Source organism: Mobula hypostoma, chromosome 16 (genome assembly GCF_963921235.1).
Source record: "Mobula hypostoma chromosome 16, sMobHyp1.1, whole genome shotgun sequence".
Taxonomy (NCBI): Eukaryota; Metazoa; Chordata; class Chondrichthyes; order Myliobatiformes; family Myliobatidae; genus Mobula; species Mobula hypostoma.
The window spans coordinates 64582118-64607149 of record NC_086112.1 but is presented as its reverse complement, the minus strand read 5'-3'; the positions used below and the strand labels follow the sequence as shown (position 1 = coordinate 64607149).

General features: G+C 43.0%; 1 protein-coding gene across 1 annotated transcript in view; it reads left to right on the top strand.

Annotated features, from left to right (window-relative positions):
- Positions 1-25032, top strand: part of LOC134357494 (sialidase-4-like) — a 92876-nt gene that overhangs the window by 51272 nt on the left and 16572 nt on the right. Inside the window, exon 2 of the mRNA XM_063069119.1 lies at positions 13261-13329. Coding sequence (XP_062925189.1) covers positions 13261-13329 — 69 coding nt within the window. The remainder of the gene's footprint in view (positions 1-13260; positions 13330-25032) is intronic.

Genomic DNA, 25032 nt, shown 5'->3' with positions numbered 1-25032 from the left:
GTTTGTAACCCGATAGTTAAATATGCCTTACGTATTTGGTTTCAATTCCGAAAATTTTTCGATCTTAATCAATTTGGGCTTGCGATTCCTATTTTAGGTAACATATTCTTTCCCCCCTCTTCCACGGACCGTGCCTTTCAAATTTGGAAGACTAATGGTATATCACGGTTTTTGGATTTATTTTTAGATGGCTCCCTTATGTCTTTTGAACAATTATCTAACAAATATAACTTACCAAGAATACATTTTTTTAGATATCTTCAAGTTAGAAATTTCCTAAGTACTATACTCTCTTCCTTTCCGACGTTACCTCCTACATATATTTTAGATACTATAATTAACCTTAACCCATGTCAGAAAGGTGTAACGGCTATTATTTATAATACTATCATGAAACTTAGGAAAGCTCCATTTGATAAGATTAGGTCAGATTGCGAAAAGGAATTGGGCTTTATTATTTCGGCGGATGACTGGGCACATATTTTAGAACTAGTCAATACTTCCTCTATCTGTTCCAAACATTTCCTAATTCAATTTAAAGTTGTTCATAGAGCAGATATGTCTAAAGATAAATTAGCTCATTTTTATTCTCATATTAACCCTCTTTGTGACAGATGTCATGGGGAGATAGCCTCCTTAACTCATGTTTTGGTCCTGTCCTACTTTGGAAACTTTTTGGAAAGACATTTTTAATATTATTTCAAAGGTATTGAATATAGATATTTCTCCCCATCCTATTACTGCTATCTTTGGATTACCTAAAATTTCCAGTAATCTTTCCCCTTCAGCCCGTAGAATGATTGCATTTCTTACTTTAATGACGAAAAGATGTATTTTACAACATTGGAAGGAGATTAATGCCCCAACTACGTTCTTTTGGTTTTCTCAGACGATACTATGTTTAAATTTGGAGAAAATTAGTAATCTTTATGATACTTCAGTTAAATTTGAACAGACCTGGAGACCTTTTATTCAACATTTTCATTTAATGTAATTTTTTTTTCTTTGCCCATATTTACATTCCCTTCTTGCTTTCTTAACTGTTTTTAATGGAGGTCGGGTTTGAGGACGTGATTGTTTTAAGTTGTTTAAGTCTACACTTTACCTAGTTAGCCCATTGCTTTGCTTTGCTTTTTAGATTAGTTGCACGGCGGGGTTTTTTTGGGGATTTTTCTTCTCTTTACTGATATGTATGGAAAATTAGTATACTATTATATTACCTTGTTATTTTATATCTAAACTGCACTGTTTGTACTAACTTTTTTTTGTGTATTAATATCTCCTGCAAATTTATATTGCAACAGTGTATTAGTGTCTACATGGTTTACTTTTTGTGTACTAATTTAATAAAAAGATTTTAAAAGAACAGAGGACTGCATGTCCTCATAATCTAAATCTAAACGTTGGACTCCTTATTTTCTCCAAACTTAAACACAACATAATGGAGGAGAGCCAAAAAAAAACCAGAAGGTGGATTGGGACCCTTCCAGTACAATAGAATAGCTCTCCTAGCCAATAAAGTTGAGAAGGCTATCACACATTGAGCAGAAGCAGGAACGTTTCCTGCTTCCATTGGAATAATTCCAAAGATTGCCGTAAGCGAATTAGGTTGTAGGTCCACGCCTATGACTTTTGATAACATTCTAAAAACATCTCTCCAAAAGCTATTTAACTTTATACAGGACCAAAACATATAAGTTAAAGTGGCCACCTCAGTGTTGAATCTATCACAAGTAGGATTTATATTAGAAAAAATATGCGCTGGTTTATCTTTTGACGTACGCGCCCTGTGCACTACCTTGAACTGAACCAAGAAGTGACAGGCACAAATAGTTGAATTATTAACTAAATGAAAAATTTTATTCCATTGATTATCTGAAAGTGACTCTTGAAGTTCCAATTCCCAAGCACATTTAACCTTATCATTAGACATCACTCGTAAATTCAATACCCATTTATATATGATGGCTATCAATCCTTTTTGGAATGGTTTAAGCTGAAAGATAACATCTATCATATTTGGTAAATGAGCAAATGGGTAATTTGGTAGCAAACCGCATAAAAAATTCCTAACTTGTAAACATCTAAAAAATTGTGCGTTAGATAAATCATATTTGTCCACTAGCTGAGAAAAAGACATTAAACAATTCTCTAAAAACAAGCCTAGAAAAGTTATTATTCCCTTAGTTTTCCATGTTAAAAAGGCCTTATCTAAAATTGATGGTTTAAAAAAATAATTAAAATGGATATTACTAGAAAGAACAAAGTTCTTTAAGTCAAAAGATCTGCAAAGCTGAACCAAATTTTTAATGTATGTCCAACAATGGGACTAAGATCTTGTCTACCAATCTTAGAAAACAAAAAGGGAAGAGGAGCTCCCAGTAAACCCCTTTACCGAGTTCTCCTCCAAGTCCAACCGTGAAGAACAGTCCTGTATATCTATACAGTGAATCCAAAAAGTAATATAATGAATATTAATTGCCCAGTGATAGAATCTAAAGTTTGGTAAAGCCAAGCCACCATCTTTTTTAAATTTTTGCAGTAAAGGTTTACTCAAGCTAAAGCTTTTATTATTCCAAATATATGATAAGATTATGGAATCTATTCTATCAAAAACTCACTCCTGCTTAGTTGTCCCCCAAGAAGGTGAATAAATAATCGTTTTGTTGTAGGTGAGCACCATTCAGGCACCGTAATTTCATTTAGATTTTAAATTTCCTGCACGTGCTGGTACCCTGGTACCAAAGCGACAAATTCCCCAGTATCCTCTAACACTAATCCACCCTGTTTGTATTACAATGGGTCTCACTACATTTAGGCTCTGTTGTAGTTTCCATCACTTGTGGCTGTGGAGCAGAGATTTTTCTACTAGTTTTGAAAACCTGGAAAGGGCCTGAAAGAACAAAGTCTCTTCTCTGTGTCCTTCAGTGCCTTCCAATTCTACTCTCCCCAAGCACTACATTCCTCTGTGGGTAGTCTATAATGATGGAAGCAATCGTTCAGAAATGCTTGGGGTGACCACCCCAGTCGATATACCCCTTGTGCTGATCACTGCCCCACTCAATATTCCCATGAGTGCGATCCCTCAGAACTGTTATCTTACCATTGCCATCAATACCTGAAGGCTGCTGAATAATTGAACCTACAGACTGACTTATGATTATCCCCTCTGGCATACTGAACAATGTCACTTGTAGAATTTTATTGCATAGGAACGTTACCTTTGTACCCTCTGGAATACTGAGGGTTTTGTCCATCTGTGTCAAGTCAACTAGCCTTGTGTAATACAAATATGAGTTCTCCATTTCTCCTTTGTTAGCCCGCATTAACCGTGTCCATTTACAAGACTTGTGTTTGCTCACTGACTGTTCCCCAAGCAGCGACATCACTGTTGACACGTTTGTCCACTCTAATGGCTCTGTAGCAAAACTGACCATGGTCCCAGTCATGGTTAATCCATCGCAATAAAATACATTATTCTCTTCATGTTGAATTAAACCTGTAACACACAAGGTTAATTTCTGCTCTTATTTCCAGTTTAAATCTCAAATTATTTTAATTACATATTTTCTAATTGTTTTTCCAGACCATCCAATCTTTGGCCTCAAGGTGTCCATTTTTCCTCACCCAATATTGTTTCGGCTCAGGAGAGACAACCACTGGCATACTTTCATTTTCCTTTGATTTTCTTGACAGAACTCATCTGGTTCTCAGGATGAGGGAACTGAAATCCTTCCCCCACCCTCCCACCGTCGATAGGACCTGTCCCGATCTTCTTGGATCTTCCATCCTCAAGTCTCCCAAGTCAGGGCTATCATGTACATCAATTGATGGTGATCATATTCCTGTTTCTCCCCCACCAATTTCAGCTGATTGATATGGTAACAACCACTTCTAGCAGGAGAAGTCAGTACTTTGTACACCGAAGGACTTGCTGTGTCTTTAATTTCATAGGGCCCTGCAAACCTTGGATTTAAAAATGAAGTGGGTTGGTGTATTCTAATCATCACTCTTTGTTCTGGACTTCATTCTATGGGACTGACTTTTGAATCAAAGTAGACATTACTTTGTTGCTTTTTCTTTCCTATTTGGCGGGCTGCCACATAATTGTCCTCTTTCACTGTCTCTACCAAATATTGTGCCTACTTTTCTGACACAATACCATCGATTCTGGGTTCTGACAAATCTAATCCCAACAACTCCTCTAATCCTCTCATGTTTCTTCCGGTCATGAGTTTATAAGGGGTGTAACCAGTTGAAGATGCCACTGTTCCCTTCATATCATCATAAGGCAAAACAGCCTTCCATGTTGTTCCATGTGGTTGCACTATGTTTGAATCATATTTTTTAATGTTCGATTCATCCTTTCCTCAATTCCACTTGACTGTGGTCTGTAGGGTATAACAAATCTCTGCTTTATCCCTAAAAGTGCCATGATGTCTTGAATTATCTGGGCTGTGAAATGTGTGTTTTGATCCTTTTCGATAGTCCATGATAGTCTCCAGCGACTGATTATCCTTTCCAAAGAGATTTTGACTGTTGCCTTTGCTGTGTTTGTCTTAGCCGAGAGAGCTTCGTAAAGTTCTCTATTACTACCAGAAAACATTTGTACCTTCCAGGGACCAACATAATCTATCTGCATATTAGTCCAAGGCGGGCTCCTTTCTTTACATTTCTGTCAGGATTATATTGTGGACAAATCAAGCAATTTTTGACATAATGCTCCACATCATCCTTTATCTTAGGCCACCAGCCCACTTCCTTGATCCTTTGCAGAGTGCTTTCGCACCCCTGGTGTCTCCGTAGTTCATGATACCAGTGGAACATCTGCTTTCCACAAACTTTCATTCATAAAGGACAGATTATCCCAGAGCAAGAATTGGTTCAGAGTACACAAAATGGGCGGAAGCAAAGGCAACTGGTTTGCCTGCTTCCCCTGTCCTTGATTCATCAAATCCATTAATTTGTGGACTGTAGTTCCTTCCGGCTAGCATCTTGATACATTGATGGGAACGTATTCACATCTTTACTGCTATGCTGTAGGTATTTCATTTAGCAGCTCTGTAAGAGCCTCTGTTCTGCTTTCAGCCTGTTTGGGTTACTGTTGAAGATAAGGGATGATGTGGAATGTGTGACATCCAATTAGCGGGAGGTTTTCTTGGTGAGGGACAATGAGATTGGGCTTGAGGTTTTATTTGTTCGAGAGGAGATGAAGTGAGAAGACGCTGGGGAGAACTGGTCATAGCGTACGATCCGGTGGGAGATGGATTGTGAACGACGTTCGGAAGGTGGTGTGTGCGTTCACGTTGACCGAGGGCCCAGTGCGTGAGTGACAGAGAAGTTCAAGATGAGCTCCAACTTGTGCACATTTGACTGTTTAATTAGAATGGAACCTTTTCTTTTTGTTATTCTTTATTAACCCTTTAGTTAAGATTCATAAATATAATTCCTTTATCGTATGCAGTGTACTGTCTGTTATTTTGTGACATTAATTTGTAACAGGGTGGCGAATTACGCAGCAGTCACACATACAGGGGTTGGGTGGGCTCACACCTCAATCTCACATGTTTGGTGGGGCCGAAGATTGTCTTCCCTAGACTAACACAGCCAAGGAAACCAAGAGTGTTTCATAAGGACCAGCATATGAAGTTAAAATGTTGTAGCTATTAATGAAACTTGGTTGCAGTAGGGGAGAACTGGCAGCTGGATGGGACAGAGTTTGTCAAGTATATTTAGGGAAGTTTCCTTAATCAGAATATAAAGTTCCTAAATAGAGAGAGTGAATTGGATGCTAATGTGTTAAAATCAATCAGCAAGTTTGCAGTTGACACTAAGATTGAGGGAGTGGACTGTAGACAGCTCATCAAGGCAGCAAGAAAGGCTATCAAAGTTTACAGTGGGATCTGGACCAGTTGGAAAAATAGACTGAAAAATGGCTGATGGAATTTAATGCAGACCAAGTGTGAGGTGTTGCACTTTGGGAGAACAAACAGGATAGGACTTGTACAGTAAACGGTAGGGCACTGAACAGTGCAGGAAAACAGAAGGATCTGGGAAGACAGATCCATAATTCCTTGCAAGTGGCATTACAGAGAGGCTTGTAAAGAGAGCTTTTGGCACATTGGCTTTCATAAATGAAAGTATTGAGTACAGAAGATGGGATATTATGTTGAAGTTGTACAAGATGCTAGTGAGGTTAATTTGGAGTATTGTGTGCAGTTCTGGTCATCTACCTACGGGAAAGTTATCAATAAGATTGAAAGAGTGCAGAGAAAATTTACAAGGATGTTGCCAGAACTTGAGGACCTGAGTTATAGGGAAAGGTTGAATAGGTTCCCTGGAGCGTAGGAGAAAGAAGGCAGATTTTGTAGAGCTTTGCAGATAGGGGTACAGATATGGTATATACAAGCAATCTTTTTTCACTGAGGTTGGTTGAGATTAGAACTAGAGGTCATAGGTTAAGGGTGAAAGGTGAAATATTTAAGGGAAAGTGAGGGGGAACTTCTTCATTCAGAAAGTGGTGAGTGTGGAATAAGCTGTCAGCATAAGTGATGGATGTGTGTCCATTTAAAAGAAGTTTGGGTAAGTACACGGTTGGGAGGAATATGGAGGTCTATGGTCCAGATGCCTGTCAATGGGACTAGGCAGATTAACAGTTGGGCACTGACTAGATTGACAGAAGCTTCTGTTTCTGGGCTGTAGTGCTCCCTGACTATGATATCCAGTGGCTGAGTCAAAATCTATTATTTTTTGTAAGAAGAATCAAATGGTGGATTATTATCTACTGTAAATGGAGAAAGATTGCAAATGACTGAAGTTGAGAGGATCTAGGTGTTCTAGTACATTAATCACCAAAAAAAAACTAACAGGAAGTTTTAATGGATACTCAGAAGACAAAATTGTATTTTGGCCTTTATTGCAAATGGGTTGGGAAGGTGCTATTAGGTGGCAGAGTTAGTCGCCCAGTTCAAGGCCAAGAACAAGGTCAGTACCACCACTATCATGGAGCTTCTGTATGCGGATGATGCCTCCATCACAGCACACTCTGAAAAAGACCTCCAGTGTATCCTGAATGCCATTTCCAAGGCTTACAGGGGTCCTGGTCTGAGCTATGGACAGGCTCACAATGCCGGGTTTAGTGAATTCTGGGCTGGGCCTGTGTAGGGTAACATCACTGGTGGAAACGTACGTAATTCACACCCACTGACATTGAGTTGGGGTTCACTTTACGTGGCTGGTCTGACGTTATGTAGCAGCGCTTGAGTGTTCAGTAAAATGTGTTATGGTTTTTCTGAAACATAAACTCCTCACTTTCTTTTATTTTTGATATGTGTGTGTTGGAAAGTAACTTATTTGCGATGAAGGTGGCGGACCAAAGGAGGAAATAAATCTTGGCAAACAGCTAAACAGCTGCATCTCTTTCTTGCCAATGCATCTTTCTCGGAATTCACAGTTCAGTGAATTTCTAGTAAACAGCTCAGTATCGCAGATGGACAGATACATGGATGAAAGAAAAATAGACGGTTACGGGGTAGTGTGGGTTAGTACTCTTTTTAGGGATTATGGGTCGGCACAACGTCGAGGACTGAAGGGCCCGTACTGTGCTGTAGTGTTCTATGGTTCTATCGCAGAGGAGTGCCGTTGGCAGAAGCAGTCGGACAACTTGGATCCGGGGCGGTGACGGTGGGGGGCGGTGGTCTCTCTATATAAAGAGAGGAAATTTACACTGGTGGTGACTGTATTTCTCAGCGGCTGAGATGGACGGCAGAGTTTTGGACCTGGAGACAGTTACCGACCCAGGGTAAGTGACCGACGGTCAGAGATGGGGCGAATGGTGCAGCTCCTCCTGCTGCCTCCGGAGACAGTGAGAGCGAATCCAGAGATGGCTGGTGAACCGAGGGGTGGAATGCGCTGTCCCATCCTCGTCTCTGTCAGTGGACGCCCCGCCGCTTCTGAGGTGCCCGCGACTAGCGGCACTGAGCAGCGGTTCTCAGGCTCAGCCTTAGCGACCCCCGTCTCTCAGAGCACAAAGCGGTACCAGTCTGTTCTCCCATCCCAATACCCTGGACACTTCCCGTCACTTTCCCTCTTCCTCCCTCTACTTTCTGCACAATCTCCACAAATCCCAACCAATTTTTTCTCTTTTTTCCCCTTTTTTTTTGCCGTGGGCGTAGGCATGCGTCCGTGCTTGTGCGATGTTGGCGGGACGATGTCTTTTTCATGCCTTTACAAGGCGCAGAGCGAGACAGAGAGAGACTGTGTGGCGCGCCACTCCTCACACAGACATTTCACAGTATTCTTCCCTTATTTTACTAGGTGGAGTTGCGATCTCGACACTCAACCCGGCACGGATGGAAAGTGTACTCAGACCACTTACATCACTAGTACCAGATTCCCAGGCTCGAATCTGCTTAACCCTACAGCTGATAAGACCAGCGGTAACCAGTGCCGGGTCAAGAGCAGTGCCGCGATTGATCAGACTACAGACCCATCAAACTCCGCATCTTCTGAGACAGGCTCAGGCTCCCCTGCAAATGGCTGCCTAGAGAGTGCATCAGCCACGCTGATCCGGTATCGCTCCCGCCCGAACGATACTGGACATCGAAGTCAAACACTGACAGCTGTGAGATCCATCTCTGCTCCACTGCTCCAAACTTGGTAGTTTTCAAGTGGGATAGGGGGTTATTATCAGTGATTACAGTGAATTTGGAACCAAACAAGTATCCACGAAACTTCTCTACTACAGCCCACTTAAGTGCAAGCAGCTCCAATTTCATGCTGCTATAATTCCTATCATTCTTTTCGGCATTCCCTAATCGCCGGCTTGCATATGCAATAACCCTCTTCCCCCTCCCTGCTGTTGGTGTAACACAGCTCCTAGCCCATGATTGCTGGCATCGGTCTCCACTATAAAGGGCTGGGAGAGATCGGCAAACCCAAGGAAGGGGGAACTGGTCAGTTTCTCTTTGAGCAAGTCAAAGGCAGTTTGACAGTCTTCCGTCCAAGACTGTTGTAACGTCCGGTTTGTTTTACTTGGACTCCCTACATTAGCACACAAATTCACTACATCAAGCAGTGGACCCGCAACCTTTCAGAATCCCTGAATGAATCATCGATAATAACTGCAAAAGCCAAGAAACCATCTTAAGTCCTTAACTGTCGAGGGTACTGGCCACTGCTGATCAGCTGAGACCTTCTCAGGATCGGTGCCTATCCCCTTGGCCGATATCTGGTGTCCTAAGAACTTGACCTCTGACTGCAGAAAATGACTCTTATCCAATTTTACCTTCAGACCAGTCTCCTTGAGGCGCTGAAGCGTAGTGTCGAGCCTCTCCAAGTGTTTCTGGACAGTCTGTGAATACACCAGAATATCATCCAAGTACACAAGCGTGATTTGGAAAACTAAGTCATTCATGGTTGCCTTCATGAGCCTTTGAAAAGTTGCCGGTCCATTGCAGACCCCAAACGGCATGCGAAGATGCTCATACAGACCAAACGGGATCAAAAAAGCAGTCTTATGCCTATCACGCTCCCCTACCGCCACTTGGTGGTAACCACTCGCGAGGTCTATTGTCGAGAAAAATTGCGCGCCCTGCAGGGCATCAAAACTCTCATCAATACGCGGGAGCGGGAATGCGTCCTTTCTGGTCTTAAGATTCAGTCTCCGATAATCTACACACAGTCTTATGCTACCATCAGCCTTCCGGACCAACACCACGGGTGAGGAATACGCACTACTGCTCTCCTGAATCACACCCTTCCTCAACACCTTTGAGATGTGCTCTTTCACCTCATTGTACTGATTCAGCGGAACACGACGGTATGGCTGTGAAACAGGCTCGTCATCAATTAACTGAATTTCATGCTTGACCTTGTCAGTGTACCCAAGGTCTTCCTCTTCAACTGCAAAGACATCCAGGTACTTAACCAGTAAAGCTCTTAGCTGAGCTCGTTGTCCTTCACTGCCCCCAATGTCGAGCTTGTCTGGAATTGACTTTAACTTGTGATTACTGCACTCCTCCCTTACACCCACTGTCCCGTGATCAATGTCAGCTGAGATCCACTGAAACCTTACTGCACATTGTGGATCACTGTCCACGCACTCCACCTTTGACAGGATACCTAGCCGGGTCCCAGGTGCGAGCCATACATCCTCTCGAGAGAGGTTTAAAATCTGTACTGGCACTATACGATTACCAGAGTCAATGAGCGTCGCAATGACTACAATACCTCCTGGTAAAGGGGTGTTAAGCGGCTCAAGTAACATTTTATGGTCACTACCAGCATCGCCAGTGGCCTTGCTAGCCGCAATGGTGACTACAGATCCAGCAGGTATGTGCTCAGTATCTTTTCCCAATACTCGGACTACTGCTTTCTTTTCGGCAGTGTGCATCTGCACTCTCTGGAAAACATCTCTCCAATCAGAGTCCAGCTTCCCTTCTAGGGTTGTGTCAAACTCTGCGTAAACAAGTTGCCTACACTGGCTGATAATGTTCATGCCCACAAAACATGGGATAGATGGTTCAGTGCTAACAGGATCCCTGACTATGAGAAAGCCACAGTTGGGTATCTTCATGCCCATTGCTTGAACCTCTAACTCTAAATACCAAAAGTAAGGAATATCAAGACTGTTTGCAGCTGTTAGCCTAAGCCAGCCAGCAGTGGACAACATATCCTCGTCCTCTCCATTCAAGTGTTCTCGAAAGAACTGCTCAGTCAGGGTGTTTACCTGACTACCTGTGTCCAACAGACAAAGGACAGCGACACCTGATATTTCAAGCTCCACAACTGGACATGTTCCTATAGCACGTTACAGCAACTGGTCACAGGGTAGCTGTATATTATCTGTATCTATGACGTTCCGCTGAATTTCCGGACTCCCAACCTCTTGAGGGCAGGAGGATGCAGACTCCACTTCCCTTGCACCCCGCTTCTGTGGGCAATTTTTGGCCAAATGCCCTCCCACCTGACACTTGAAACAGATGGGTTGCCCATCTTCTGTGCACCTAGGCGGTAACTTGTGTCTACTGCTAGTAGCACGTGTAAAATCCCTCTGTACAGTGAGATCTTTCACTGCTTGAGTCAATTCACAAAGGGCTTTGCCCTGCTCTGCGTCCACTTTAAGGACGTCATCTAGTGTGACAGACTCAGATTCCCGAGCTTTAACAATCGAGCATTGCGCCTGGCTACTGCTACACTTTGACTTTCCAGACTTTGTATTTCCCAGGGGCTCTTCTACAAGCCACAGACGAGCTTCCTCCCTCACTTCTATCAATGAGGACTCAGGGTAGTCCCGCACGAATCTGTGGAGCTCCCTTCTGAGGGAAGGATCCCGGATCCCCTCTATAAATTGATCTCTTAGCACCACCCTCTCATTGGTCACGGCATCGGGAAGTGCTTCAGTATCAAGTGAAGAGCTTGGGCCAGGGCATGTGAAAACTCTCTTACATCTTCACCCTCACGCTGTTTACGACTGTGGAAGCCATGCCACAGCTGGGGTGCACTACGCTCGTCTCTAAAAGCTTCCCTGAGATAGGTGAACAACTCATCAGCCCGGTCTTCCCCAGCATCACTGCGCATATTTGCTTCCTCTAAGACTGCACCCCTGAGCAGGGGCATAACAAAGTCATACTGATCCTGGTCAGACTGATTTCTACTATGAAGTGCACGTTGTACTTCTTCAATAAAGTCATCAACAGACCTCCCATCTTTCTCAACATCCCCCGTAAATGGAACAATGTGTCTTTCCCTTGGGACATATACATAGGACCTTTTGCTTAATTTATCTATGGTTGCCATGGCTTCATCAAACCTACCGCGCAATTCCCTAATTTGTTCATTCAAATCAAGTTCAACTGGTGTGTCCTCTGAGTGTGACATAGTAAAAGCTCAAGTCTTTAAAGTTCTCACAAGCCTGTAAAAGGAGTTGCTGCCGTCCTTTGCTGCAAACGCGATGGCTTCACGGCCTGCAGTTCCCTGCGTCCGCATCTCCGTTCTGCGACCTGACCCAGTCCCGAGGCTCCAGTGCGCTCTCCACGAGGCAACAGGCGCTCTCTCCTTCCGCCCGACGGGAACACAGTCCTGTCTTCACCACTACCATATTAGGTATTGTATATTATACTGCATACAACAATCAGAGACCCTCTCAACTGGCTTGGAATTAGCCCCACTCCTGGTACCAAATTTTGTAGCCTGGGGAAAAGTACACACTCAGGACAACAAACACTTCTTTGTGTTTTAATTCCTTGACCTGTTTTAGATGTTTAAGTGCCAGAAGAGGGTCGCAAAACAAAACAAATGAATTTACAATCAGTTATTGCCGTTACAATCTCAGTTTAACTTTCGATCCACACCCTTGTGTAGCGGCAAATTGCGTATGCAGTATAAAAATACATAAAGCAAACCGCACAAAACTAATACAGAACTAATACGGTAGTGGCAATTCTGAAGAAACACAATACAAACAATATTAGAATCCCCCCAACCCTGTATCTTATACGTAGCAGCAAAAAATGTAAGCGAATACATCTCATCTAAGACGTCTACTACTTTTTAGTACACACTTGCTGAACTTCCGAACAGAGACTAAACATTCACGTTACACGGTTACATGCACACTCAGTCATGATACAATAAAGTTAGACAAAAGGTACACTTTGGCACAACTTTTACAAGATATTGCGTGGTTGTTAAATTACAGGAAGACTGACCTACTTGGCTGGTGAGGAACTTTGCACAAGCCATGCTATCCAGCGTGGATGCTTTCACTCATGAAACTCTAAAGCATCCACATGTTAGAACATGTCAAATTGTCGATATTCTCTTTCGCCAACAAGCATAAATGAATTCACATGGATATTGTAAATTAATGCTCACCTTTCCTCACCATGCCCAGCATCTCTGGAAGGAGCTCGATTTCAACACCCCACCAGCTTCTTCAGCAGAAAACAAAATGGTCTCCCCACTATCCCACGCTGGCATCATGACATCACCGTCTCCTCTTAAATGCACAGACAACTATTCTAGCATTACCTGGATGGATGCCTAAGTACACTTTTAACTATACTGAATAAGATTCGACAGTCACCCTGTTACATAAAAAGCATTTAGTAGCAATACAAGTATTCCAAAGGAGATTCAGCAGGTGAATTTCTGGGATGAGAAGGTTGTCCTAACATGAGTATAGATACCCACTGACGACACAAAACAGCCCAACTGGTCTGATGCTGCTACTAATTTGTGTTTTCATTCCACATACAGCTGGACTTGCTTTTTCTAGACCTCCTTGATAAGCCTCTCGCAGTTCTGCTGAGGGTGGCATTGAAGATGGTGAGTCATTTGAAGATGACCAGAGTCTCTGTCATTATTATTAAGAATGTGGAAGATTCTGCATCATCTTCTTTATTGTCATCTCCTAAGACATTAATATTCAGCAGATCAACAACAAGGAGAGAGCACCTCTGACACTGTATATGCAGCCCTCGGCCTAAGTCATGTGGGCTAGTTGTTGTGAATCTTGACTCAGTCTTGTCCCTGTATTGTTTCGCAGCCTTGATAGCTTTGCACAGATCATAGCTGCTTTTTTCAGCTCCAGCTGATCGCCGGCAATGTAAGCTCAATGTCAAGCTGTAAGAATTGTATGTTAATCATATGAAATAACCTTGTGGCAGGTTAACTAAATCAAAATAATTTTGTAATACTCGCTAGCTTTGAAATGAAAATGCAGATATAACCATAAAGCAGTTTTACTCAATGTAAACAATCACGGCACAACAGGTTGTCAGATTCCACCTGCTGATACCAGAGAACACATGGAAAATTTCAACATTCTCCATTAATGCCAGAGGTAGAGAACAGCAGTCAGCCTGCTATTATCTTGCTAAAAAATAAATAAATTTAATAAGGGAGTTCATGCATAGAAACAATGAGCTTTTATTGAAAAAGGATCCGTCTCTTTTGAAATAGAGATACACTTTCATGACTATTTCTTACAGAGTTTATCATGAATCAAAGTATTGCAGTAAGTTTTTGCTCTTAAGAATGCAGTGATCAGTTGTTAATGGTGCAAAGCTGGGTTTGGTTTCTCCAGTGTAAAGGTGATTCCCTCAAATTGTGCTGATGTTTAAAGCACAAACTCTAATATCTACAGCAACTGAAAGTTGTGATCATGATGACAGTGGGAGTCAGCCTGTGAAGCTCATTGGTACTGTGCTTGCTGCATTATTTTTCACTGTCACAGTCCAATGGCAATTTGGTATTTATCTGTATTAAAACACATTCTGCTGAAGTTTTGTGTTTTCCTTTACCTTCTGTAAACCTAACTACTGCAGTGAGTAATAAACATTTGACTTGCAACATCGTAGACCCTGTCTTTACAAAACTGAATATAAATCACAATTAACAGATGCTGAAATTTCGAGCCCTTATCCACGTCCAATGTATTATGCATCTTACCCCATTTCACATTGTCTTTGTTTAAGTCCCACAATAAGTGCTGGATTGTGTTAAGATCTGACAGTGTTTTAGCTATTTTAGCCTAAATTTCAGATTTAAGCTGAAATAGTTAAATTTCAAATCTACGTCACAGCCAAATTTGTTAACATATTTTTCCATTTTCAGGTGTGTGTGCTGATTGGACACATCAGTACTCATGCTCTTCCTTGGTGTAAGGGGTGCAGGATCCCACATTTTATCAATACTGTAGGAATATATTCAATGCAGAAGGTGAGCTGTACAACCAGAGTGTCAAATTATTTCCACAAAAGATCTCATGAACACCACAGAATATATTCCGTGGAGAATCACATAAATATGATTGTGGATGGGTCTTCATACTACATTGGAGGTGAGTGGGCACCAGGAATGTGATATTTAATAAAGCAAGAGCCAGACGATGGTACAGGATGGTGAAGGGGAGGTTCAGAAGCAAACTGTGAGCGCAGGAGTGGAAAACATAAACAAGAGTATGCAACAAAGATCAAAGTTCAAAGCAACACACACAAAATGCTGTGGGAACTCAGCGGGCCACGCGGCATCTATGGAAAAGTGTAAGCAGTCAACGTTGTGGGCTGAGACCCGTCATCAAAGTCCAAAAAGCAACATAAATTTATTATGAAAGTGTGTATGTGTCATCACATACGACCATGATATTGTTGTCTTGCAGGCATTTACTGGAAGATAAAGAAATATGATAGAATTTATGAAAAGCTATAAATAACAAAGACCAACAAACAACCAATGTGCAAAAGAAGACACATTGTGCAGATAATAATAAAAAAAAAGTAAATAAATAATACTGAGTTGTAGAGTCCTTGAAAGTGAGTCTGTAGGTGATGGATTCAGTTCAGCTTTGAGGTGGGTGAGGTTGTCCTCGATGGTTCAGGAGCCTGATGGTTCTATCAGAGATGGTGAACCCATTGGCTACATTCTGGGAGGGTGCCATCCACTGCCACGCCCACTGTGAAGGTCGGGACACACAGTTAGTTTAACATTTATTGTGGGTAAGCTGCTAGTCTCAAGAATCATGGAGGAAATAATTAATCATTTCAGAAAGCTGAATGTAATAAATCCAAGCCAATATGACACGTTGAACGGAAACCCACATCTGACAACTTTATACACTCTACTTCTCTGGGAATGTGACAGGGTGAGTAGACAGAGCACAGCCTATAGACATAGATTTGGATTTCCGAAAGGCATTTGACAACACTCGAGGGAAGAGCCCAGGATATTGGAGGAAGTGTGTTGGTGTAGACAGTTGGAATAAATTGGTCGTTCTCAGACTGTAACAACATAACCAATGGAGTACTCCTGGGGTCGATTCTTGGCACTCAGTTGTTTACTATTTACATTAATGGCCAGGAGGGTGAAACAAAATGGGGGTGTTGTCTATTCAATATTTCAATAATACTTGGATAAATATAAAAATATATTGCATGATAAAGCATTCGTGGTTATTTCAATAATTCATTTCTGGTCATATGCATAAATGCATTAATTGCATACATCATCACACTACCACATGATATATGTGTCCCTCGCTTAAAGTAAACTCTAAGTTACACCAGTATCCCCGGACTCATATGTCTTCCTTTGAATTAGTTCAATGTTTTGAAGTTACACAACACTGGCTCAGTGAGGAACAACAAAACACCACAGCACGTGTTCTTCGAAAAGGAAGACATATCATGGTCTGGTCCGCGAAGTCCGCATTCCAGTTCACGGTCCGGTCCATGGACTCAGAATTCTGGGTCTTCCAGCTGCCCTTGTTTGAGTTAATCATAGGCACCTGATTCCCATCTTTGGGCTTGCAATATAAGTAGCCTTGGGATTGAGTGTGGGTGGCTGGTTTTTCTTGTCAGTCCCCCTTGGAGCAAACTGCCGGTGGAAGGCTAGAGCAGCCAATTGCCATCTTTAGGCCATGTTGGGAAACCATCCCCTCATGAAGCCTTGCTGTCAGTAGTCGGAGCTGTCTTTGCGGTATGCATTTGGCTGTTTTCTGGGCCAGCTAAGTGGCTGCCAGCCACTCCAACCTAGGTAGGCATCCGGCTGTTTCCATAGCCAGCTGAGGTTGCTGGCTGAACTGAGACTTGGAGCTTCCCCGGAGCAGAGATGGAACTGTCTGTCATTCTTTCGTGTTTGTCTCTTCTTATCCTTGCCTCTGTGGGGTAAGCCAGGCCGTTTTGCTGTTGCCCTGCGGGGGACCTGTCTTGTCTTGTCCCTGCCTCTGTTGGGTAAGTCCGGTCATTCTGCCATTACCTGATGAAGAGACCTGTCCCACCTTGGTGTGGAGATGAAGTTGAATCCTGGTTTGTCATAGGATAAGTCCTGGCTCTACGTCGATGTTCTGTCCTGTCTCATGTTTGTGTTGTGTTAAAGATGAGTCCTGGCTTGTCGAAGGATAAGTCTCAGCTCTAGGTTGATGTTCAGTTCCCAGTCTGTCTCTCAGCTCCAGTCTCCGAGTTATCAGCCTCTGCATTTCAAGACGAAGAACCCAAGCCTTGAGGATCCCAAGCCTAGCTCCAAGAACCCAAGCCTCAAGGATCCCAAGCCTAGCTCCAAGAACCCAAGCCTACCTCCAAGAACCCAAGCATCGAGGATCCCAAGCCAAGCTCCAGAACCCAAGCCTTGAGGATCCCTAGCCAAGCTCAAGACCCAAGACTCAAGACTCCAGCCTGCAGCCAAGCTCAAGACCAAAGACCCTAAGCCTCAAGAATCCCAAGCCAAGCTCAAGAACCAAGACCCCAAGCCTCGAGGATCCCAAGCCAAGCTCAAGACCCAAGACCCCAAGCCTCGAGGATCCCAAGCCAAGCTCAAGACCCAAGACGCCAAACCTCAATAATCCCAAGCCAAGCTCAAGACCCAAGACCCCAAGCCTCGAGGATCCCAAGCCAAGCTCCAAGCCTCGACGATCCCGCAGCCAAGCTCCAAGAACCCAAGCCTCGAGGATCCCAAGCCAAGCTCAAGACCCAAGACCCCAAGCCTTGAGGATCCCAAGCTAAGTTCAAGACTCAAGACCCCAAGCCTCAGGGATCCCAAGCCAAGCTCAAGACCCAAGACCCCAGCCTCAAGTCATGTCATGTCCTTGCCTGGTTCTGGGGTCTGAGCCTGAGGCAAGACCCAGGTTCTGGGTCCTTGTCCAGTCTCGGGTTCGGAGTCTAAGCCTTGCCTCCTAGTCCATGGTTCCTAGTCCTGGTCCCGCTTTCCCTAGCCCAAGTCTGCATTCTTGTCTCTGCTCCTGGTCTGAATCCTGTCATGTCCCTACTATAGTCAAGTCCTATTCCTTGTACTTCAGTGTCTGTGTCTTGCATTTGGGTCCATTCCCAACACCCCTTGTGACAAGACATGAACGAGTCTAAAAAAAGGCCGTAAATGGAAGCATTCAGGGTTCATAAAGACTGACAATTGGGTGCCAATAATCATTAAGAAAATCAGAAATGGTTGGCTACATCAGAAAGATTGATGAGTTTAAATACGCAACTGGTAATTGACTCATGTCTACTGAGCTATTTGAAGCCACTGAAATAGCCAATGAGAAGTGAGTGCCAATTTTGTTGAGTTCATGTCGTTTAAAGTCATACAGTTTGCTTCAGAGTTTGACTGCTCCAATCAAACCATCAGAAATAAGCTTTCCTGATATTGTAAAAGTAATGCAGGAAAATTAGAACCAAAGCCTTTGTTGATCGCAAAACACTTAGGTTTCATTGGCGGAACCAAAAGGAAGGGGAGTCCATTTCGGTGTACATGGTTGAATTGAAGAGATTGTCTGAGCATTGTCAGTTTGGTAAGGGGCTTAATGATACACTTAATGAGATTAATGAGATTGTTTAATTTGACGAATCTTAAAAGAAAGCATTCAAAACTGAAGCCCAGCTTACATTTAAAGGAGCAGTGAAAATCACAGTTTCAGTGGAAACTGCAGACAGAGACACAATTTAGTTGCAGTCTGGAATAAAAGTGAGCTTGATTAAGTTGCAGCAACTAAATATGAAACTGCCTGGCCAAACAAACTGGAGCTCACATACACCAAACAAATGCAGATTTAAAGGTGAAGCATGCAAAAAATGCAACAAAGTAGGGCACATACAAAGAGCATGTCAGGCAGACAAAAATAAATAGTCTACACAGGGAAACGAAAACACAGGGATAAGAATGACACAGAACTATGTAGCCTTGAAATTTATATTGTGAAAACTACCAACAGACAAGCAATATGGCTTACACTAGAAGTGGATGCCACATTGAGCTTGTATGTGGTAAAAAAACATTGTGTATCAGCATTGTGGGGACGTGACTGGCTCAGACAACTACAACCTGATTGGAGAAAGCTATGGACCAGGTGGTGCAAGGCTGCCCAGGCACTCAGTGTTACCTGGATGACATCATTTTTATCATTAAAGATAACAAGGAACATCTCCAAGACCTGAAGACAATGTTAAAAAGATTAGAAGATTATGGGCTCAGAGCATAATGCAACAAGTGTGAATTCTTCAAACAAACATCACTGACTGTGGTCACACCATTGACACATAAGGATTACACAAGTGTGCTGAGAAAATTCACGCAGTGGTGGATGCCCCAAGGGCACAGGATGCATCACGGTTGCAGTACTTTTTAAGGATTCATCAGTTACTATGACAGATTCCTGCCAAACCTGCCTACTGTGCTCCAGCCCTTGAACTTATTACTGCAGATTGGGAAGAAATAGCAATGGACAAGGCAGTGTGAGGTGGCTTTCAAAAGGTGAAGGACATACTAACGTCAGTCGCTGTAGTCACACATTCTGATCCACATTATCCAGTGAAGCTTGCCTGTGAAACTTCGCCTTATGGTATAGGAACAATCATGTTACACATTATGAGTGATGGAAGTGAACACTCCATAGAATTAGCATTACGTTCCCTCCCTTCCCAAAGGGAAAACAGAGAAAAATTACGCACAGATTGACAGAGAGGCCTTGAATCTGGTTCGGGATGTAAAACATTTCAACCAGTACCTGTATGGAGAGTTTACCATCGTTACTATTCAGCAACCAGTCGTGTCCATGTTCAGTCCACAGAAGGAGCTCCACTAACAGCAGCAGCACGATTGCAGAGACAGGCTCTGTTTCGTGGAGGACACAACTATAGGACTGAATTCAAAGAGGACAACTAATCATGGAAATGCTGATGGATTGTCCCAATTACAGAAAATGTACAGAAGAGAACACTACTCTTGACATATTCTCCCTAACAAATATCCAAAGTCTCCCTATTATGGCAGAGATGATCTAAAGGGAAAACAGAAAGGACCCACACATTGTCTCCAGTCTACAAGGCCACTCTAAATGGCTGGAATGTGCAACTGAGATCCCACTTCCCCAATTTTTACCAGTGCCAGGATGAATTTGCCCTTGACGGAATTGTCCTATGTGGGGATTGAGAATTGTTTAACCATCCAAGCTGAGAGCTAAGATGTTGGAGGAGCAAAATGCTGGTCATCTGGGCAAGGTGAAAATGGAAGTGCTGGCTCATAGTTTTCTCCAGTGGCCCGGGATAGATCAGCAGATCGAGCAGCTTCCCATGCACTGTGTGGGATGCCAACATGTCTAGAGGTTGCCAAGAGCAATGCCTCTCCATCCCTGGGAATGGCCTGCATTGCCCTGGAAAAGGATTCATGGGGATTTTTCTAGAGTGTTCATGGGCACGTGGATGCAGCCACAAAGTGGCCAGAATTGTTCCCAATATCCTCTACTACAGCCTGAAACACTGTTGATATGTTGCAAAGCCTCTTCTCAAGGACTGGTGAAGGAGAAGCCCAAGGGCTTCTACAGATTTATTGGTCATCTATGTACGGAGCTCAGAGAGATGAGGGAGAGCTGAAAGGGATTTTTTGTATCTGTATTTACTCAGAAGAAGTACAGAGAAGTTTATAGATGAGAGACAAAACAGTAGTGAGGACATGGGCCATATCTGGATTGCAAAAGAGAAGGTACTTGCTATCTTGAGGCAAATTGGGGTTGTTAAGTTCCCAAGGATAGACAATGTGTACCCTCAGAGCTTGTGGGATGCTCTGGAAATTGCAGGGTCCCTGTCAGAGGTATTTAAAATATCATTAGGCATAGATGAGGTGCTGGAAGACTGAAGGATAGCTATTTATGGACATTAGCAAAACCTTTGACGAAGTCCCATATGGGGGGCTGGACCAGAAGGTTCAATCACTTGGCATTCAGGATGAGGTAGTAAATTGGATTCAACATTGGCTTAGTGGTAGAACCAGAGAGTGGTAGTGGTTGGTTATCTATCTGACTGGTAGCCTATTAGTACTGTGCTGCAGGCATTGGTGCTAGGACCATTGTTGTTTGTCATCTGAATCAATGATTTGGATGCTAATGTGCTAAAACCAATCAGCAAGTTTGCAGTTGACACTAAGTTTGAGGGAGTGGGCTGTAGACAGCTCATCAAGGCAGTGAGAAAGGCTATCAAAGTTTACAGTGGGATCTGGACCAGTTGGAAAAATAGACTGAAAAATGGCTGATGGAATTTAATGCAGACCAAGTGTGAGGTGTTGCACTTTGGGAGAAGAAACAGGATAGGACTTGTACAGTAAACGGTAGGGCACTGAACAGTGCAGTAGAACAGAAGGATCTGGGAATACAGATACATAATTCCTTGAAAGTGGCATTACAGAGAGGCTTGTAAAGAGAGCTTTTGGCACATTGGCTTTCATAAATGAAAGTATTGAGTACAGAAGGTAGGATGTTATGTTGAAGTTGTACAAAATGCTAGTGATGTTAATTTGGAGTATTGTGTACCGTTCTGGTCATCTACCTACAGGAAAGTTATCAATAAGATTGAAAGAGGCAGAGAAAATTTACAAGGATGATGTCAAAACTCGAGGACTTGAGTTATAGGGAAAAGTTGAATAGATTCCCTGGAGCGTGGGAGAAAGAAGGCATATTTTGTAGAGGTTTGCAGATAGGGGTAATGATAGGGTATATACAAGCAATCTTTTTTCACAGAGGTTGGTTGAGATTAGAACTAGAGGTCATAGGTTAAGGGTGAAAGGTGAAATATTTAAGGGAAAGTGAGGGGGAACATCTTCATTCAGAAGGTGGTGAGAGTGTGGAATAAGCTGTCAGCAGAAGTGAGGATGTGTGTTCATTTAAGAGAAGTTTGGGTAAGTACACGGTTGGGAGGAGTATGGAGGTCTACGGTCCAGATGCCTGTCAATGGGACTAGGCAGATTAACAGTTCGGCACTGACTAGATTGACAGAAGCTTCTGTGTCTGGGCTGTAGTACTCCCTGACTATGATATCCAGTGGCTGAGTCAAAATCTATTACGCGGATTAATGTGTGTGGGTCTCGCACTTTTGTAAGAAGAATCAAATGGTGGATTATTATCTACTGTAAATGGAGAAGGATTGCAAATGACTGAAGTTGAAAGGATCTAGGTGTTCTAGTACATTAATCACCCAAAAAAAACTAACAGGAAGTTTTAACAGACGTTTCAAAGGCAAATTGTATTTTGGCCTTTATTTCAAATGGGTTAGGGTTTACAAACAGGATAGCTTTATTACATATGAGTCCACAGAAAGTACACAGTTTTCATCTCTATACCTAAAGAGGAATGCAATAATGTTAGAGCCATTCCAAAGGAGATTCACCAGGCAAACTTCTGGGATGACAAGTTTCTCCTATAAACAGGGACTCATCAAATTGTGTATGCATTCCTTGCAGTCTAGAAGAATGAGGCACGACTTTGTCAAACATAGTAGATGTTAAGATGTTTTCACTTGTATGAGTCATGAACAAGGGGATGTACTGTACATACAAGATTAGTTATTAGTACGTACTGTTACGTACCCCGTAACTGGGTTGCCAAACCAGCAGAAATGGATCACTTAGTTGGAGTCTGGAGTACTAGAACTAAGAAAGTTTTATTAAAGAAACAAGCAACACAGTAATCGAAAGGATAATAAATGCAACAGTTCAGCGATGATAAACACCCATGTGCACAGAATTAAGATAACAGCATCAATCAAGCTCTATCGTTGTCTAGGGGTAAATGACCAAATTTCAAAGTGACTCAAAGTTCAGTCCAGTTTAGTAGTTCAGTTCGCAGTAATCGTTGCCATGGCGATGGACAACGTGGGGGGAGAGAGAGAGAACAGGAACAACTGATCATTCAGACACGGCTTCACTCACAGACCGGCGAGATGGCTCACAAGCAGCTTTTGGGCGGGTCCTTGGTGATGTCACCTGAGGTCACCGACTGTGACCCCTCCTCCAGATGCGGTCGATCCTCTGCAGTGAACCCGGCACCCAGGCAAGGGCGGACACACACCAGGTTCCCGCTGATCGTACCTTTCCACCCTGGCCGTTGACTGGTACTTCCCACCGACTCGTGAGAAGCGTACCGCTTCCAGGGTCTCGTTACCTCGGGTGGCGTGTGTGTTGCCTTAGCGAACCTGTCCCTTTTTATCCCCCTGCTGGGGTATCGCCTGTCCATCACTTCAAACAGTTCAGGGTTCAAAGGGGAAGCCGCTCCAGACAGCTCTCTCTCCCCCGTCCCTTCATTACACATCTCCAGATGCTGCTCCATTGTTCCTTATCTCTCCTTCCCCTGAGGGCAGGTGGCAGACCACTTACTGATGACACTGATGCTAACCCAGGCCAGCAAACATCTTAATTTTATGTGTATTCTCGTCACAATACAAGGTTAGTTATTTAAAACTGAAGCACATAGAAATTCTTTCTCTCATAGGGTAGTGAATCTCAGAAATTCATTGCCGTAAAGGGTGGTGGTGTAGGCTAAATCTCTAGAAATACATATGATAGAGGTGAGGAATCAAGGGTTATGGGGAACTGAAACAGAAGAGGAGCTGAGGCCAACACAGATCAGCCATGACTAGATCGAATGGTGGGCAGACTACCTCCATTCCTATTCCTTCTTGCGATAACACCATTTACTGATGAGGCAATGAGTTGTCAGAAAGTAGTTTGTAAAGGGGGAATAAAAATGATGTAGTTTGGTGTTGTGAGGGGTCAGAGCAAGAAGACTGCAAGTAAATGGCTGATTTTCGGAGCGAAGGGATGTTTTTACTATTCAGGGTAGAAGAGAGGCAAGACTGCGCAGGCACGTGACGTCAGGCAGTAGAGCGCAAAAGGTTTAAAAAGGCAAGGAGTCTTCAATGGTTTTTGATTCGGAGCAAGAAGGCTGCAAGTGAACAGCTGATTTTCCAGAGCAAAGGGAGTTTTCTTGTTCTTCTCCGTCTTGTTTTATGGCAGTTGGCACCCAGCTTATTAGTGCATTACCACCACCTTCTGCTCCAGAGTGTGTGATAAACTTACATTCTAAATCCCTTCACCCAATCACACACATAAACATATACCCTAACCTACACTTCATCTTCCCATCTTCGGCCATCCTAGTACCGTATTCCTGCTTATCCATCATATTCTATAAAAAACCCCTGTACCCCTTAAGAAAGCTAAAAATACCCTGACCTGTGCTTTTTCACCCATGCCCAGCAACCCTTTCAATGCAAATTCCTGCACCCCCAATTCCCTTAGATTAATTCTCATCATCTCTCTCTGTATCCCATACTTCCTTCAACTCAGAACTACCTGCTCTACTGACTCCTCTTCCTGACATTCCTCACACAATCTTGTCTGCTGTTTCCCTATCATTTTCAATGTTTTGTTTAATGCACAATGCCCCAGCCTTAACCTAGTCCACACAGTTTCCTCTCTTCTGTATCCACTACCTACCCCAGTACCTGCAACACTTTTTTGTATTTGATATAAATGCCTCCCTGTCCCATCTTTCTTGCCACATTTAGTTGTTTTTTTTTCCTCCAGATTACACACTTAACCTCTGCTTTACTGATACTAATGTTCGTTTCTATATTTTCTTTCTTTAACGCCCTCTTTGCCAACTCATCCACCCTCTCATTCCCCTTCACCCCTACATGTGCTGGAACCCCTAGAAATTTTACCTGACTTCCCTGATTTACAATTCTTGTGACTGACTGAGGGACTTCATAAAGTACACCTTGCTGACTGTTTGAGTGAAAAGACCTTAAACTTGCTAGAACTGAGGCTGAATCTGAGCATATCAACGCTTTGACTTGTCTAGCTTTCTCCACCCATCGCAACACAACCAACACTGCCAGCATTTCCACTGTAAACACCCCTAACTTATTAGATGTTCTTCTGCTGATTCCAATTTCTTTTGCTGGTATAGCCACCCCAAACCCTGTCACTCCTGTTTCAGGTTTCTTAGCACCACCCGTATAAATCTGAGTATAATCACTATACTTTTCCATCACATGACAGTTAAATGCACTTACCAAATCAGTTTTATATTTTCCTTTCTTTTTTACCTCTAACAAATGCCAGTCTACGTCAGGCCATACAAGCTTCCATGGAGCTACAACCGGATAAACTACTGAAGGACTTGTCCTTAGATCAAACACTCCACATTCTTTAGCAATATCATTCCCTACTTGACTAAAGTTATCCCTCTGGAACCTCCCATTTTCCCAGCAC